Below are 17,628 nucleotides of genomic sequence, written 5' to 3'. Positions count from 1 at the left end.
TATTATCGATTCATTATTAATTGCTGTTATTGAATTCCCCAAAGGACTGGAGAGGGTATTTACACTTCCTTTCATATTGTTTACAGGAATCCTAATGGGGAAGGTCTAGCTGAATGGCCATCGTATAATCTAAATGAAGAATACCTGGAGATAAATCTAAAACAAAAGAAAGCCAGAAAGTTGAAGGAAAAGAAGGTAGACTTCTGGGAAAAGGTGATGTTTGAAAAGCCAACTAGGGAAAGAATGGCAAACAAGAAAGTTAATTTAGAGTTATAATTTACCGCCTAAGCATGCATAATAGGCATACCCTAAATAGGGTAGCAAAAGAAATAATTTAAATTATTTTTTAGGATAAAATATGAGAACTCCTTTGCAGTTCTCATAGTTACGATTCTTTGCTGTAATTATTGCTGTGGTCCTACTTTGTGATCCTTTGCTTTTCCCTCGGTTCATGTCCGCAACAGAAGCCTCCCCCATTCAATATAGATAACACATCTGTCTGCTCCTCAGGAGCAGTTTTTCTGTCGCTTTGCCATTGCTGAAGGAGGACGCAGCAGCAGTGTTGTGTTAATAAAGTTAAATCAATAAAGACCTGATTTGCAAGTAAAACTGGCTTCCTTATGTCAGATATACCGGTGATGTTACAGAGGTTTTGGTCTGATTCACACACAGAAATGTCCTCTGGAATGTTTAAAGAAAGTTCTGTTCCGTAAGTGAGTTGTACAGCTGAGACAGTAGTATATTTCTGCCTGTTGCGGTACCTCGTCTGAAACAGTAGTGCAGTGCAGGAATTCAGATTGCTCCTAAACATTAGGAAAGGGGAGAAGCAGTCTCCGCCACCCCCAGTTTCTTTCCTTTTAGATTAGCAATAACTGCCTTAGAAAGATCGGCGGTGCTAGCATTGTTTTGCAGTTTCTGTATTTTCCACGGTGCTTTATTTACGTGGCGCTGCAGGCTGCGCTCTGTGCCATCTGTCAGTTCCAGAGTGTCTCTTAGCACTGGGTCTCAGGCCTTCATTACTAGCACTGGGGTGAGATTTCATTTACCAGAATTATTCCAGCGCCCTTTTCCACTTGGTCTGCCAAGAACAAGTCTCGATCACGTCATTTCAGCATTGACTGTGTTTTAAATGCAGATTTCTGTCCATTTCTACCGTACGTACTTGAATCAAAATGTGTTTGTGAGCTCTGTTTTAGCTATGTGCCTGTAGACGTGATATTTGTCTCTATTTTTCAGCTTCTGATATCAAGAAAGGTAGCAGTACATTAGGGTGCAAGAGACAAATGTCATCACGTGGCAGGATTTTTCTTACTTGAGCATTGTTCACTGATTGAACATAAGCTGCAAAATGTTCTCTGTTAAAATCAAATGCCAGGCAGGACTCAAGAATTCCACCTGCCAGGTATGTAGCACTGTCTCCAGATCCCTCTAGTTTAGTTTGTGTCACTTAGAGTAAGGATTCCACATTTGCAGAAATCTAAGTCCAGTTTGTAGATCCTGAGGCCAAAGGCTCCACAGCCAAGGCGGTAAAGATCTAGTCCCATTTGGTTTATTTTATTACATGAGATGAGCGGAGTGTACAGATAGCGTTTACACAAGCAGTAATTTCAGGATGGCCTTCAAGTTGTGTATCGATGTGAGTGTGGATGGGATATGGACCGAGACATTTTGCAGAATATGTACCTGAGCACAAAAAAGAGTGCAACAGTGAATGACTGAAGAGTAGTTGTGGCACTTAGGGGCATGGTTTAGTGAGTATGGTGGTGGTTGATTGATGATTGGACAAGATGAGCTTTGCAGTCTCTCCAACCTGATCTATTCTATGATTTTATGATTCTCTATCTGGATCAAGAGGGTACCGACTTTAAGTGCATTACAGTGCAGACTATGGTCATGCCTGTTTTCTTGGCATGAATTCTACTCTTGAGGTACAGAACAAAACAAAGAAAGGTTCTCAAGGGACATCTACAGAACCCAAAATTAGAATACAGTGAGGCTCATGTCCACATTATTTGTGAACCAGTTTACGGTCCAGGTTAGTTTCCCAGATTTTCCTACTTGAGTTGTAAATCACATCTGTGCAAGCATACTGAAGCGGATGTGCAGTAAAGCATCTTTTCTGAATGCATGAGCTTTAGCACACAGGGCTATTACGTGCTTAATACATTGTACAGAACTGATCTAATCACTGGGTTTTGGGGCACGCATAGCTGAAAAAAAGGTTGAGTCTCCTTTCCTGACATGCAATTGCAAAACAGGGTTCCTAGGTCAAGGTCTATTGACATTGGCAAAACAAGAAAAAATAGAGCCAGGAAAACAAAGGCAGAGCATGGAAACAAAAATCAAACGCAGCCACCTAGTTACAGATGGGGAATAGATTTCTATTCAGCGCTTTCTAGCTTGTCTTTTATATCATGCCCAAGAATAGATGTGAGTTCACCTGGAAGTAACCCTTCCTGATGTTTCAGAGGATTAAATGTGTTTTTACCACTCAAATCCTTGAATGTGGCTCCTGTACTGCAATAGCTGAGAAAACTTCTCTTTGCTGTTGCAAAACTCGTGCACGGTGAGATACCGGCCAAACTTTTCTGAAAGCACAGGACGGAGTGGCGGGTGGAGAACTGACCCTGCAGGAAAAGCTAGGATTTTTCCTGTACTGCTTTTGTCAGAAAATATGCATTAGTAGGAGAGTTTTCCTGGTTGGTTCACTGTGTAGTGAAAGTAAGTCCTAACCTAACTGCTGAAGACGGTAATGGTAAAGGTACTGCATTGGGAAGAATCTGCAGGTGTCACAAGGACTGCTTTCGGTGCATTTTTAAGCAAATCCTTGAATAAGAGTTAGAAGGAGCCCTAGGCAGCCGGTATGAAACTTGTGGGGCCATTCTGCACAGCTGAAGGTTTCCCTATTCCCACGTACGGACAAGCGGCGTTACGCTCCCCTTGGAGGAGTGCCATACCGTCATGACAGTTGCTGAAGGCTGGCCCCGGCCAATCTGGTTCACAGCCTGAGCACTGCTTTTCCAAATCAGTGTTTGTCTTGCGCAACAGCTGTACTGCACAGAGTACTAAAGGCGGCGCACCGGGTTGGTAAACGTGTGAGTAGGCTGCAAAATGGCAAGTGAGAAGAACGCGCTGCTGTCCTTGATTCTCACCGCCGGGCTCACAGCACTTGTAGCTACTGGTAAGCTTGCAAAATGTTTCTCCCTGTTGCCTGCTGTGAGGAGTTAGAGCACGTGTGCAGCTTGCTTACCCGTGGGAGTCCCAGCCTAACGGAGGACCTGGACTCCCAACCCTGCTGCACAGAACTGAGGTCTGAGCAGCAAAGAGCTCTTTGTTTCATCCTGTGGTCTGTTTTCAGGCATTTGGTTATTTACTTCTTTTTTAATGTACAGCTAGCAAAACTAAATCCCTGTTGCGAAATCTTGCCTGCCGAGTCAGAGACTCCAATATGCCATGTTTGTTGTTTGATTCTGAGGATTTTCACACTTAGATTGAAGTAAATCTCACCTGACTGTGTACACCATTTGTGTGAGCCAGGCTGTTTCCAGGCATGGTAGAACTTTTTTTGTTTGTCTGTAGGTACTATCCAGATTCCCAAATCCAGTTCTAAATCAGGAAATGCCTTTTCTTAATGACAGCAGCCTGATGGACTTTTACATAACGATAACGATGTACACACAGTTACTGATGTGTGTGGAGAATAAGACAATTATATGCTGCAGGCATGGTATAGGTGCGGGAGATTATGCATGGGAACGCTATCAGAATGAAGGCTGAACTAACGTCATCTGTAGCAGTTGGAGTTTGTTGAAGGGCTGTGTTTGAAAACGAGTTGCTGAAACAAACAGAAGGTGCATATTCAGGTAGCCCAAGCTCTCAGAAGGCTTTCAGTTGCTGACTAGTAGACCAGTCCGTGATGTGATTTTGTGCACGCAACCCCCAGGACAAAAAGCAGAGCAACCAGAAGTGGTGACCAGGTATGGGACTGCCCGAGGATACCAAATGAAAGTAAATGCAGCTGAGAGGAGTGTAAATGTCTTTCTGGGACTTCCTTTTGCTAAGCCTCCTGTTGGACCACTCAGGTTTTCTGAACCCCAGCCACCTGAGCCATGGAAAGGTGTCAGAGATGCCGCTTCCTACCCACCAATGTGAGTAAAGCAACAAGAAAACCATTTACGTTCTCAATGATTGTGTATTTCCTGCAGTTTGAAGGTACTGACACACAGGGTGATCGGGAACTGAAAAAAACAACTCCTTGTTGTCATCTCACCCCCACTCGCAACTGCGGCCATGAATGCATTTCTAAAGAAATCTTTATGAGCTGCTGTTTTAATTGAGTGCTCTCTAATAGGCATCATAACTGAGCGAATATGGACCAACACCTGACTGACAGTGTGCTCTTTTGGGAGCATTTGGCCATTACTTAGTCGTGTTTATGGGCTGTGTAGCTTTCAAGCAGAAACAGAAAGCAGCTGAGAAAATGCTGGGAGAAAATACCACCGAGTCACATGCTTAACAGGACGTGTAAGAAACTCCCCTTGTACTGCGGTCCTTCTTTAGCACCTCGAGCCTAAGAATCATAGAATCATAGAATCATAGAATTAGCTAGGTTGGAAAAGACCTACAAGATCACCTAGTCCAACCATCCACCTACCACCAACGTAACCCCACTAAACCAGGTCTCTCAACGCTATATCTAAACGTTTCTTGAACACCTCCAGGGACGGTGACTCAACCNGAGGTCTCCCCTGAGCCTCCTCTTCTCCAGACTGAACAATCCCAGCTCCCTCAGCCGCTCCTCATAAGGCCTGTGCTCCAGACCCCTCACCAGCTTCGTCGCCCTCCTCTGAACACGCTCCAGGGCCTCAATGTCTTTTTTACAGTGAGGGGCCCAAAACTGGACACAGTACTCGAGGTGGGGCCTCATTAGGGCTGAGTACAGAGGGAGAATGACTTCCTTACTCCTGCTGTAAACACTATTTCTGATACAAGCCAGGATGCCACTGGCCTTCTTGGCCACCTGGGCACACTGCTGGCTCATGCTCAGCCGAGCGTCGACTAATTACCATTCAAAAAGTTATTGAAGTTATATATGTTAGTATATAGAATATTATGCATTTTAATGGCATTCATTTGTAGTATATTCATCTGCGAGTATACTTCTGTAAACTTCTGAAACATGCAAACTTACATCTGGTGTCAAAATGTTCTGCTGTAGATTGTGGCCCCTTTTTAGATGTCTAGCCATGCCAACTGGCAATGGCAGAAAACATATTAGAAGTTAAAACTTTATTGTATATTTTCTGTTGCCAGCAACCTAGAAATGTGCTAGAGATTTGTACTTCACAAAGAAGCTACACTTCATAGCTTTGAGATGTTTGTTACTTATATCTGTTGATTGTTATTTCTCTTATTCTTTCAGGTGTCTACAGAACAAAGTAGCTGGACAGTTTGTTTCAGATGCTGTTACTAATAGAAAAGAAAAAGTTCGTCTCCAGATGTCTGAAGATTGCTTATACCTGAATATATATATGCCTGTTTCTACAGAGAAACAGGAGAAGCTGCCGGTAAGCAACATGATTACAAAACATCCAGCAAGCTTGATGGCCTCTGTGATTTGATGTGACAAATTCAACCTGACCTTGAATCTTCTACCAGCTTCCTGAGGATCACAATACTTTTACAGCAAACTTACAACCTATACAGTTTGTGGACATACTGGTACAGTTTTGAACGATTTACAAATAAAATCTTGCTGACTCTTTACGTAGGTAGTGTTTGATGTCCTGTAAATAACCTTTTAAAATGCCAAGAGGCACTGGTAAAACTCAAGTATGTAATGAAATCAGTGCCTGTTGTAAGGCTGTCAGGCTCCAGTTGGAAAGACGCTGACCATTTGTGAAAAGTAATGCGAAGGACTCATGAGTGAAACGGCGCAAACTAGGACATTTAGTCTGTATCACAGGGAGCTCTTCCCTGTGCTGAGTTGCTTCTGTTTATTCCCCTTCCAGGTCTTTGTATGGATCCATGGAGGTGGATTAGTTCTTGGAGCAGCTTCAACCTATGATGGTTCAGCATTAGCGGCCTTTGACAACGTGGTTGTTGTAACCATTCAGTACAGGCTGGGTATTGTTGGATACTTTAGGTAAGATCTGCTGTCTCTGTTTTTAATAAGCTATCCCCAAAATTTTGTGTGCAAATCCGTTGTGAAAAGACCTGTAGAATGCTTGCTTTTGAAACAATCTCCGTGTTTCTTAATTCCACATGCAACAGCTTGGAACAACATACAAGTTCCAGAACTGGTTCAGAGGCAGTTCCGGCTTGATTGCTGCTCTGATCTCAACCCATTTCAAGCTATTTCTTTTTAAGTTACGTAGAGAGGCTCTTTCACAGCTGATTTCTTATGCTGCAGATTGTATTTATCTATACGATGTTTTTTTACATCAAGCATTTAAAGAAATCTGTTTTTTCTTTCTAGCACAGGTGATGAGCATGCTCGCGGTAACTGGGGGTATTTGGATCAAGTGGCAGCTCTTCAGTGGATTCAGGAAAACATCATTCATTTTGGAGGAGACCCAGGATCTGTCACCATCTGTGGAGAATCTGCAGGAGGAATCAGTGTTTCTGCTCTGGTGAGTTCACAGACTCACAGAATTGTAGGGGTTTTAAGGGATCTCCATAGATCATCACGTCCAACCCCCCTGCAAAGTAGGCTGAAGTTCACGACAAGCATGAATGTTAATTATTTGAGAAAAACACCCACTGTCCATGGTCATTCTTAGTACCTTCATGAAAAATCATAGAAAAAAAATGGATGGCTTTAGTTTAAACCACACATCACCTCGGCCTAATATTCAGTGTGATTGCAATGCAGCTTCTGCGTGTTGAAAGTGTTCGTTTTGTACCCACATCATCTAGGCATGAACTTGTCCCTGATAGTGCTGCCAAAAACCTTTGCACAACTGAACTATGATCAGAGGCTACAGAGTAGCAGTCTTAAGAGATTTTTTCAAAAAAGGCAGTTTCTGATATTGAAATTCTATGTCAGTGATCAGAATGTATTTCCAATAATGCTTGTTCTTGTTTCTGGTTGGTGCTTTTTTTCCCAGATTTTATCTCCGCTGGCAAAGGGCTTGTTCCATAAGGCCATTTCCGAGAGTGGAACTGCAATCAGGACTTTATTCACTGAAAAGCCTGAGGAGGAAGCACAAGTGAGTATTATGTGGCATTTTTTATTTTCTGATAGATTTACACAATTTAAATAATTTTTTCCAAAAAGTGGATCTAGATTTTCTTTCTTGTGGTGCTGCAACCACACTATATGGATAGTTAGTGAATGAAAATGTTTCTCATTCTTATTGATTGCAGAGAATTGCGGCTGCAGCTGGCTGTGAAACATCCAGTTCAGCTGCTCTGGTTGAGTGCTTAAGAGAACAAACAGAGGAAGAGATAGAACAGATAACGCTAAAAATGGTAGGTGAGATTGTACTCCTTGCATATGAATGACATTTCAGATTTTATCCTAACAGAGCATGCTATATATGTCTTGTAATGTTAAAAGAACTTGAAGTATATCTAACATCTGTCCCTTCTTTACCTTTTCAGGATATGACAACACTGAAGCTATGCTATACCCCATCTGAAAATTGTGAACAGGTTCTTTCTCTTTAATTCTGTGTGGGCACTGAGCTGCATGTGTTTCACTGTCAGGTTCTGCCAAAGGAGGAAACAAGAGTATGAAATGTCACAGTTTCTCCAGGAGAACCTGAACATCTCTTATCATCATAATTATGTCCTCTAAATTTCTCATAATAGTGCTGGGTTTCCTGTTCCTTTGCGGTTTCAACATTGATTTTCTCTCACCTCTTCACACATTTATACTAGCATTGTACTAACTAAGAGGAGATGTAAGTTGACAGTAATCTACATTTCATAAATATTCTAAATAGATTGCTAATCTTCACAAATCTTCTCTGGTTCAAAACGTCTATTGAGGGAAATTAATAGAGCTTGAATACTATTACTACTTATATTTTCACTTGGTACATTCCCTTGGTGAAGCTTTTACTTTGTTTCTTTGTTTATGTTTCTCTAGACGTCCATGTTCATCAGTTCATATGTTGATGGTGTATTTTTTCCGAAGAGTCCCAGTCAATTACTGTCTGAAAAAGCAATCAATGCAGTCCCGTATATGATAGGAGTAAATAACTGTGAATTTGGATGGGTAATTCCTAAAGTAAGAGATGTATAATGGCTTTATTTAAATATAAGTTTCTGAATATAAGATTTTCTCATGTATATTTATTCTCTTTGTCATTCAGGCAATAATAATTCCCGATTTTAGAGACGGTCTGGACAAAGAAGTTGCCCGTCAAATATTACAGAGCACATTAGCATTATCTTTTAAGGTAAGAGACCATTTCCAGAATAACCCAGTGCTACTTCTTCACTGGGATAATTCCATGTTCACGTTCCATATCGCTGATAGTGATTGATCAACACAGAACACAGGTCCTCTAAATCTCTATCCTGAATGGCCCAACTTTTTAAAAAGGAGTTCTGTGGAAATCCAGGAGCGATGCAGGTAACTAAACGTAGGTCCCATGACATTCAAGATACCCTGGGTTAGCCAAAATATGTGTGGTACTGGCAGTTATGACACAACGCTGACAGAACTCACAGGCCTTTCTGCGGCTTCACATGGAGACGAGAAAGGACACCTTGGAATGCTTAGAATAGCAGCAAGAGACCTGCACGTAGGCATCAGAGGTTTTGCTTCCCTGTGATTTACAAAGCTCTCAGCTTTCTGCTTGCTTTGTGCTCTCCTGCCACTACTAAACATAAAAAATTGCCGATTAATAGGTAAGGATTAAGAACTTGATAAACATAGCCAGTACTTGTAAAGGGCCGTTTAGAGCCATAGGTATCTATCGTATCTTGGAATGGCAAAGCCCAGGATTGTTCTGAAAGGGAGTAAGTTATGGCCGTCTGCAGCAAGAAAAGGATGTTATGAAAGCCAGCAGGATTTGTTTTCTCTTACGAGGCTTGTTTCCACAACAGGAAGAACACACTACCATATCTATCTATTAGCTTCACCTTAGCAGTTGCTGTTTATCTGAAGATATTTGAGGACATCCTTTGTGATCTTGCAAATCTCTTTTCCCTGAGAACATCTGTGTTAGGTAAAGGTGCACCTCAGAGAACTGTGAGGTACACTTGGGCACAGTAGGGGATTTTCTCTGAAAGATGGTAATGTTTGGGGTCTCCCCAGAGACATGCAGATGGCACATTCAGTTTGTACTCTTACTGCTTTTAGTATTGGTTCTCATTATAAAAACGTATCTTTCTTGTTCGTTTCAGAATGTTACTTCTGTCACTGCTGATCTCATATTCAGTGAATACATGGGAAAAGCAGAGAGCCGTGCTCAGGTGCGAGATGGCCTTCTTGATGCATTAGCAGACCCTTTCTTTGTTTTCCCATCCGTTGAAGTGGCTAGATACCATAGAGGTGAGTCTCTAATTCAGCATCTGTTCAAACAAACGTTGTCTTCTGTCCCTGAGCGTGTCTGTGGCAATTATGTACGTATCACACTACATTATCAGAAGAACTGATAGTGTTTTCATTTTATCAAAATAGCTTGTGGTGGAAGTTTATCATCATGGATGGCAGGCGTTTGCAACGCTAGCACACTTCTTCTTAATTTTATTTTCTGCTAGATGCTGGACACCCAGTCTACTTTTACGAATTTCAGCATCGACCAAGCTCAGCCACAGGTGTCGTGCCAGAGTTTGTAAAAGCTGATCATGGAGATGAGATTGCCTTTGTGTTTGGAAAGCCGTTCTTAGCTGGTGATGTATCTGTGCTTCCTAACGATTCTTTTTAAAACAACATTGTTATTAATTTTACTTTCCTGAGGACTTTCAGAATAGAATTTTGTTTAGAAACAATAGAATCCACATGTCCATTGCTGTAGAATTGGTTACAGTCTATTGGAATTGATTTGACTGCTGTTTTTTGGTTATTGATCTTTGAATGTTGCCATTTCTTCTCTCGCTTTGCAGGGAATGCTACCGAAGAAGAAGATAAACTTAGCAGAACTGTTATGAAATACTGGACTAACTTTGCTAGAAATGGGTGAGAACCGTAATGCTAACTGCAGCTCAAGTTTGGCCTGTGCTGCCTGAAGCATAGCAGCAGCATGGTAGTTCCTAGAAGTGTGGCAGAATTTAAGTTAAGTACTGAAGCACGTGGTTTCTCCTCTCCGTGAGTGCAAGAACAACTTTGGAAGTGAGCCTGCAGTCCCAAATAAAATCCAAGAGCTTTTTGTGTCTGCAGTGGAGGATTAGACCCCAAAGTCATGGCAGTTATTAACTGTTTCCTATTCCGGGGATGAGCATTTTGATAAAAACATCCAAGTGTTCCGGTGCTAGAATCACGTAATCTGAGCTCCCGTTAGTCTTCTGAAATGACCTCAGGTGGAGAAGTCAGAGCACAAATGAAAAGCTAACTTTTCATTATTTTGTTTCCAGGAATCCCAATGGGGAAGGCTTGGTACATTGGCCTCAGTATGATCTGGATGAAAGATACCTGGAGATAGACGTAACACAAAAGGCAGCAAAGAAACTGAAAGAACACAAAATGGAGTTTTGGGCACAGCTCACAGAACAAATGAGGGGTGAAAGAAGGAGAGAGCGCACAGATTTGTGAGAGCTGCAGAGGATACGTTTTCCCTTTACAGCCTGAACTAAGGTGAATATTCATTTGTCAGAACGCAGATTTTAATCTTGACTTTCTAACTCACTGATGTCCAATTTGTTGTCATGATCACAGGAAAACTTCCCCTGATTCTCTCCTGTAGTGAAAAGGGAGAATCAAGGGAAGTGCAAAGTGTACATGGAAATAAAAATCAATAATGAAGCAAGCGGGAATAGAAACCAGTCTTTCAGGTTCAAACTGACCACGGTATCCAAGGGGAAATGGGCGAGTATATTGAAATCCATAAGAAATGATGTTTACGGGATATGTCATAGGTGTCAGAATATGTTGTATTTTCATTCCACCCTTCTTTATCAAGAGAGTCCTTGATTGTCCTTCTTACAGCCTCCTTGNTGAGATTGCCTTTGTGTTTGGAAAGCCGTTCTTAGCTGGTGATGTATCTGTGCTTCCTAACGATTCTTTTTAAAACAACATTGTTATTAATTTTACTTTCCTGAGGACTTTCAGAATAGAATTTTGTTTAGAAACAATAGAATCCACATGTCCATTGCTGTAGAATTGGTTACAGTCTATTGGAATTGATTTGACTGCTGTTTTTTGGTTATTGATCTTTGAATGTTGCCATTTCTTCTCTCGCTTTGCAGGGAATGCTACCGAAGAAGAAAATAAACTTAGCAGAACTGTTATGAAATACTGGACTAACTTTGCTAGAAATGGGTGAGAACCGTAATGCTAACTGCAGCTCAAGTTTGGCCTGTGCTGCCTGAAGCATAGCAGCAGCATGGTAGTTCCTTGAAGTGTGGCCGAATTTAAGCTAAGTACTGAAGCAAATAGTTTCTCCTCTCAGTGAGTGCAAGAACAACTTTGGAAGCGAGCCTGCAATCCAAAATAAAATCCAAGAGCTTTTTGTGTCTGCAGTGGAGGATTAGACCCCAAAGTCATGGCAGTTATTAACTATTTCCTATTCCGGGGATGAGCATTTTGATAAAAACATCCAAGTGTTCCAGTGCTAGAATCACGTAATCTGAGCTCCCGTTAGTCTTCTGAAATGACCTCAGGTGGAGAAGTCAGAGCACAAATGAAAAGCTAACTTTTCATTATTTTGTTTCCAGAAATCCCAATGGGGAAGGCTTGGTACATTGGCCTCAGTATGATCTGGATGAAAGATACCTGGAGATAGACGTAATACAAAAGGCAGCAAAGAAACTGAAAGAACACAAAATGGAGTTTTGGGCACAGCTCACAGAACAAATGAGGGGTGAAAGAAGGAGAGAGCGCACAGATTTGTGAGAGCTGCTGAAGAAACTGTTTCCTTTTAAAACCTGAAGTCAAACTTAGTATGTCAGAACGCAGATTTTAATCTTGACTTTCTAACTCACTAATGTGTAATTTGTTGTCATGATCATAGTGAAAAGGGAGAATCAAGGGAAGTGCAAAATGTTCATGGAAATAAAAATCAATAATGAAGCAAGCCGGTAAAAATAAACAGTCTTTCAGGTTCAAACAGACCATGGTATCTTCTCTGTGGATATCAAAACTGAATGGTGCTCCTTTGAGAAGGGAGGAGAGGAAAATCAGTAAATGCATTGACGTCCATAGGACGTTATACAGAATATGTCAAAGGTATCAAAATGTGTTGTATATTCATTCCAGTCTTTTTGTCAAGAAGATTGAGGCTGCCATTCTTGCAGGCTCTTTCCACTTTCTTTTAGTGGTAATAGCTTGTGAGAAGAGCTTCCATCAGAAAACAGCCATGGCATCACAAGTGTTTTCCTGTTCTGTCAGCTGTTACAAATACCTGGTACTTCTGATTTTTTGAATGTTTTTTCTTTCACCTAATTTAGGCTAATTCCAAGTGGGTGTTGTGAAAGCCACTAACAAGTCTGAACAAAGAAGTTCTTTGAAAGCGCAAGCTGAGAACCATGAGTTTTTTCTTCCCACGTGTAGACTGGACAGGGTGGGACTGGCAGAACTGGGATGCCTCCCTCTGCAGTCTGCAGTAGCTGGGGCCTGCCCAGCCATGGGGCTGCCTGTCGTGGGCACAAAAAGCTGTATGTGATGGGAGCACCAGGCTGGGAAGAAGACAGGCACTTCTCTATTTCTTTATCATTTCTCAGCTGTCCAGTGAGTGACATGGCAGCCCAAGTACCTCTGTACAGCAAGGTGGCCTCTGTTTTCAGGCTGCCCAGTTCTGAATTGGATAGTTTGTTTAGGAAGCAAAGCTGCAGAGAATGTGTAGTCTGCATGCAGAAATCCTCCACTGAGTTCAGGGCCCAAGAATACATGTACTTTCTATCTGTTTGTTCAAGGAATAGCTTGCATAATCATATGGGCTTCCCTGTTGATTTGCATGAGGCCTGCTGGCATCAGTGATGGCCAAGGTTACACACCTTCTGAGTGACAGACAGCTGGTCACCTGGATCTTGCTGCCCCAAAGCATGGGAAGAAGAAAGAGGAGAATGAAACTGAGCCTGTGATACAGCACAGCGACAGCTGAGCAAAGCTGCCTGGCCAGGCACTGATGTGAATGAAGATTAGTCACTTGAGCAGTTCACAGAATCATAGAATGGATTCATTTGCAGGGGACCTTAAAGATAATTTTGTTACAACTCCCCTGGCAGTAGAGTTGCCACCCACCAGAGCAGGCTGCCCAAGGACCCATCCAGCCTGGCCTTCAGTGCCTCCAGAGATGGGACATCCACAGCTTCTCTGGGCAGCCTGTGCCAGCGCCTCATCACCCTCTGAGTAAAGAATTTCTTCCTAACATCTAACCTAAATATCTCCTCTTTTAGTTTAAAGCCGTTCCCCCTTGTCCTGTCCCTATCAGATGGTGTAAAAAGTTGTGCTGCAGGGCAGCAATTTCAGGAGAGGGGGGTGGCTAGAGACTGTTGGTTACAGGGTTTCTTAAGATTGGCTTGCAGTATCACAAACCACTTCTGCAGGTTACCTAGCTCCAGTCAGCAATGTTTGCTGATACATAAAATAAAGCAAGGATTTATTACATCAGCCTAAACCTGGCCCTGGAGTACCTTTTCCTTGAGTTACCTTTCTGTTCTGCTCAAGCAAGGTCTTACCCGATCCTAGAAAAATCTGATTTCTTTTGCCCTGGTAAGAAGTGATAGTTACGGCACCTCAGCTGTGTTGGAAATATCCAAAGAATTGATCAGGACGGTATCTCTGATAGAAGCAGATTTTATTCACAATTGCAATGGTGAGCGTCCTGCAAGCAGGAGCACCTGCAGAAAGCAGTGTTCCATCTTTTATGCCCTATTACCCGACGCTTATCTTTTCCTCCCCTGGTTCCTCACTGGCTGAGTACTTCAGGTTCACAGTCTTCCTGATGCTCAACTAAACATACAGATACTGGTTGATCATAAATTGTTCCTAGCTAAGCATGTGTATTGCTAATTAATTAACTTCTAACACTTGCTTACTCAGCACTTGGTCATTATTTCTGGACACCTGCTCATCCTTGGATAGAGATCAGTGTGGAAGGAGGATAGAGGGGGGCATCCTGATGCTGCCTGTTGTATCCCAACCTACCTACAGAGTAAAGCAATTCGGCCTTGTGTGGAGGCCCTGGCTTCTCTGATGTTTGACAAGTCTGCTTTTCTTTTGCTGAGGGTCTCTTATCCAAACAGAACAGCCTTACAACATGCTTTCTAGTCCACAATACTATTCCCATACTACTCACAACTATTACAGTTTTACTAGTGAGAATTAATCACATAATTCGACAACTATATTTCTAAAATATGTTACTGAAATATATGGTATTTCTACTTTTTCAAACTATCTGTTTCTAAGGGCAAGTTACAAAATACGTTGTGCTGTACTTCTTTAGATCAATTCCCCTTTTTCGATATCTAATGCAGAAACAACATCCAATTCTTACACTAGAAAGGTGTGTTTTGTAAAATCCTGCTTTCAAGTAACCAAGACATTTAAGAACTGTAAAAACCTGATGTAGATTATGTTGGTAAAGCCTGCTTGTGATCGAGTGAAGGTGTCTACATAACTTGCAAAGGTTCTAATTGCTTCATATGGCCTGAGATAATTCAAAGGACGTATAGTTTCAATGATTATCAAGGAGAAATTGTGCAAGGCTGCCTTAGATTAAGCGGGTGCGGGTGGCAGAGCCGCTCGCAGACGACAGAAATTACAGCTGGAAGGCAGCGGTGTTCCCTGAGCGCAGCCGCGGGTTTGGCGCCGAACCCGTCAAGCTCCCACCAGCCCGCGGGGACGCGCCGCGAGATGGCGGCCGGCTCGGTGAGGGCNACTGCCCGAGGATACCAAATGAAAGTAAATGCAGCTGAGAGGAGTGTAAATGTCTTTCTGGGACTTCCTTTTGCTAAGCCTCCTGTTGGACCACTCAGGTTTTCTGAACCCCAGCCACCTGAGCCATGGAAAGGTGTCAGAGATGCCGCTTCCTACCCACCAATGTGAGTAAAGCAACAAGAAAACCATTTACGTTCTCAATGATTGTGTATTTCCTGCAGTTTGAAGGTACTGACACACAGGGTGATCGGGAACTAAAAAAACTAACTCCTTGTTGTCATCTCACCCCCACTCGCAACTGTGGCCATGAATGCATTTCTAAAGAAATCTTTATGAGCTGCTGTTTTAATTGAGCGCTCTCTAATAGGCATCATAACTGAGCGAATATGGACCAACACCTGACTGACAGTGTGCTCTTTTGGGAGCATTTGGCCATTACTTAGTCATGTTTATAGGCTGTGTAGCTTTGAAGCAGAAACAGAAAGCAGCTGAGAAAATGCTGGGAGAAAATACAGAGAAGGTCAAAATTCCCATTGACTTCTGAATATGTTCTGAGTATGTCCTGTATGTAAGACAGGTCTGTTCTAATCTATATTATTTGCATTTAACTCAGCTTTTCCTTCTTCCTCTCTAAGTGCCTCTTGCCTAATACCTATAATGGAAAAAGAAAAAGGTATTGAACTTATATAATAATTATTATGCATTTTAATTCAAGTGATTTATAGCTGTATCAATCCGCAAGTGTGCTTCTGTAACCTTCTGAAACATGCAAAATTACATTTGGTGTCAAAATGTTCTGCTGTAGATTGTGGCCCCTATTTACAGCTCTCAATGCCATCTCATTGGAAGAATAAGTTTAAAAAATGATTTGTGTTTCTGCTGAAGAAATGTACTGGAGACCTGTTTTTTTACTAGATTACAAATAATTTACACTTCATCAGTGTGAGATTGTTTTTATCTCCTTTATTTGTTATTTCTCTTATTCTTTCAGGTGTCTACAGGACAAAGTAACTGGACAGTTTACTTCAGATCTGGCTACTAATAGAAAAGAAAAAGTTCGTCTCCAGATGTCTGAAGATTGCTTATACCTGAATATATATACGCCTGTTTCTACAGAGAAGCAGGAGAAGCTGCCGGTAAGCAACATGATTACAANTCACTTAGAGTAAGGATTCCACATTTGCAGAAATCTAAGTCCAGTTTGTAGATCCTGAGGCCAAAGGTTCCACAGCCAAGGCGGTAAAGATCTAGACCCTACTGGTTTATTTTATTACATGAGATGAGCGGAGTGTACAGGTAGTGTTTACACAAGCAGTAATTTCAGGATGGCAGCTACCTTTGGCCTTCAAGCTGTGTATCAATTTCGGTTGGAACGGGATGAAAAAGGGATATGGACCGAGACATTTTGATGAATGTGTACGAGAGCATTAAAAAGAGAGTGCAGCAAAGAATGACTGAGGAGTAAAGCTTGAAAGATAGAATAGTGAATGTAGGGGATCAATAAGGCAAATTGTAGAGGGCAGAGTTTTGGAAAACTGGAAAGATCAGGACATAGGAAAAAAATTGCTTGTGGAAATCAGTAAGGTTTGGTTCAGCGAAAGGAAAGGGCAATGAGTGGAGTACACCTTGTTTGGCCTTGTAGCAGAGGGCTCCTCCTGTTGTTTGTGGGTTTTGGGTGAGTTGAGGCATGCATGCCCGTCAGGACGGAAGGCAGGTGTCACAAGAAGGGATTCCTGTAGATTCACCTTGTGTAGAACCAGTTTACTAATACAGTGAACAACACCAGTCCAATGTAGGTGGACATCCTGAGATAATTTGCAGTGGTATTCAATCAGGCAAAAGGGAGTTCTGAGTTTACTGCTCTGGAGTACTGCCCTTTGCTTCAAGGAAATATTTATCACACAAATAAGGCAGAAGGTAGTTTCTGCTAAACCCCAGTATCTGAGCTCCAGGCACCTGTATCCAATCCTTGCGTTTATCAGTGCGTACATGGATCAGACAAGAACTTTATGACTGTACGTGCAGACTAAAGACAGCCCAGTTTTCATGGCAAGAGCTTTACTCTTGAGAAACTATACAAGAAAAAAGGCTCTCAAAGAGCATCTGTATAGCCCAAAAAAGCCTACCATGAAGCTCCTGTCTACATTGTTTATGAACTGTGAACATTTGCTCCCTGAGCATTCCAGTTCAGTTTCCCAGGTTTGCCCACATGAGCTGGGTGTGCAGAAAGGCATCTTTTCTGAATGCATGAACAGAGCCTTAGCACGCAGGGCTATTATGTGCTTAATACGTTGTGCAGAACTGATCTAATCACTGGGTTTTGGAGCACGCATAGCTGAAAAAAAGGGTGAGTCACTCAAATAATCTCTAGAAATGCAGTCTCTGAGAACTGAGCATTTTCATGACATGTAATTACAAAACAGGCTTCTAGCGTAAGATCTATTGACACTGGCCAAACAAAAGGAATAAGAAAAAGAAAAAAGAAAAAAAAAAAAGAGCCAGGAAAATAAAGGCAGGGCGTGGAAACAAAAATCAAATGTAGCCACCTAGTTACAGATGGGGAATAGATTTCTATTCAGCGCTTTCTTGCTGACAGATGTGAGTTCACCTGGAAGTAACCCGTCCTGATGTTC

General features: G+C 42.0%; 2 protein-coding genes across 28 annotated transcripts in view; both read left to right on the top strand.

The window, feature by feature from the left end:
* Positions 1-3,182, top strand: part of LOC110404137 (fatty acyl-CoA hydrolase precursor, medium chain-like) — an 84,396-nt gene extending 81,214 nt beyond the window's left edge. For all 24 annotated transcript variants that reach the window (XM_021408112.1, XM_021408113.1, XM_021408119.1 and 21 more), the window contains one exon: positions 87-3,182. In XM_021408112.1, the coding sequence (XP_021263787.1) occupies positions 87-276 (190 nt within the window). In that variant the 3' untranslated portion in view covers positions 277-3,182. The remainder of the gene's footprint in view (positions 1-86) is intronic.
* On the top strand, positions 3,044-12,221 carry LOC110404138 (fatty acyl-CoA hydrolase precursor, medium chain). 4 transcript variants are annotated; one of them, XM_021408140.1, is made up of 14 exons: positions 3,044-3,181; positions 3,944-4,148; positions 5,423-5,567; positions 6,012-6,145; positions 6,479-6,632; positions 7,110-7,211; positions 7,369-7,473; positions 7,606-7,656; positions 8,096-8,236; positions 8,322-8,408; positions 9,361-9,508; positions 9,718-9,849; positions 11,362-11,434; positions 11,830-12,221. In XM_021408140.1, the coding sequence occupies exons 1-14, from the start codon at positions 3,112-3,114 to the stop codon at positions 12,005-12,007; spliced, it is 1,725 nt and encodes a 574-aa protein (XP_021263815.1). In that variant the 5' UTR covers positions 3,044-3,111; the 3' UTR covers positions 12,008-12,221. The 4 variants fall into 4 exon arrangements, with proteins under 4 accessions (XP_021263815.1, XP_021263814.1, XP_021263817.1 ...); XM_021408139.1 differs by lacking the exons at positions 11,362-11,434; positions 11,830-12,221 and adding exons at positions 10,063-10,135; positions 10,531-11,103; XM_021408142.1 differs by lacking the exon at positions 7,606-7,656.

Source organism: Numida meleagris, chromosome 10 (assembly GCF_002078875.1).
Source record: "Numida meleagris isolate 19003 breed g44 Domestic line chromosome 10, NumMel1.0, whole genome shotgun sequence".
Classification (NCBI taxonomy): Eukaryota; Metazoa; Chordata; class Aves; order Galliformes; family Numididae; genus Numida; species Numida meleagris.
This window is presented reverse-complemented; position numbering and strand designations above follow the sequence as displayed.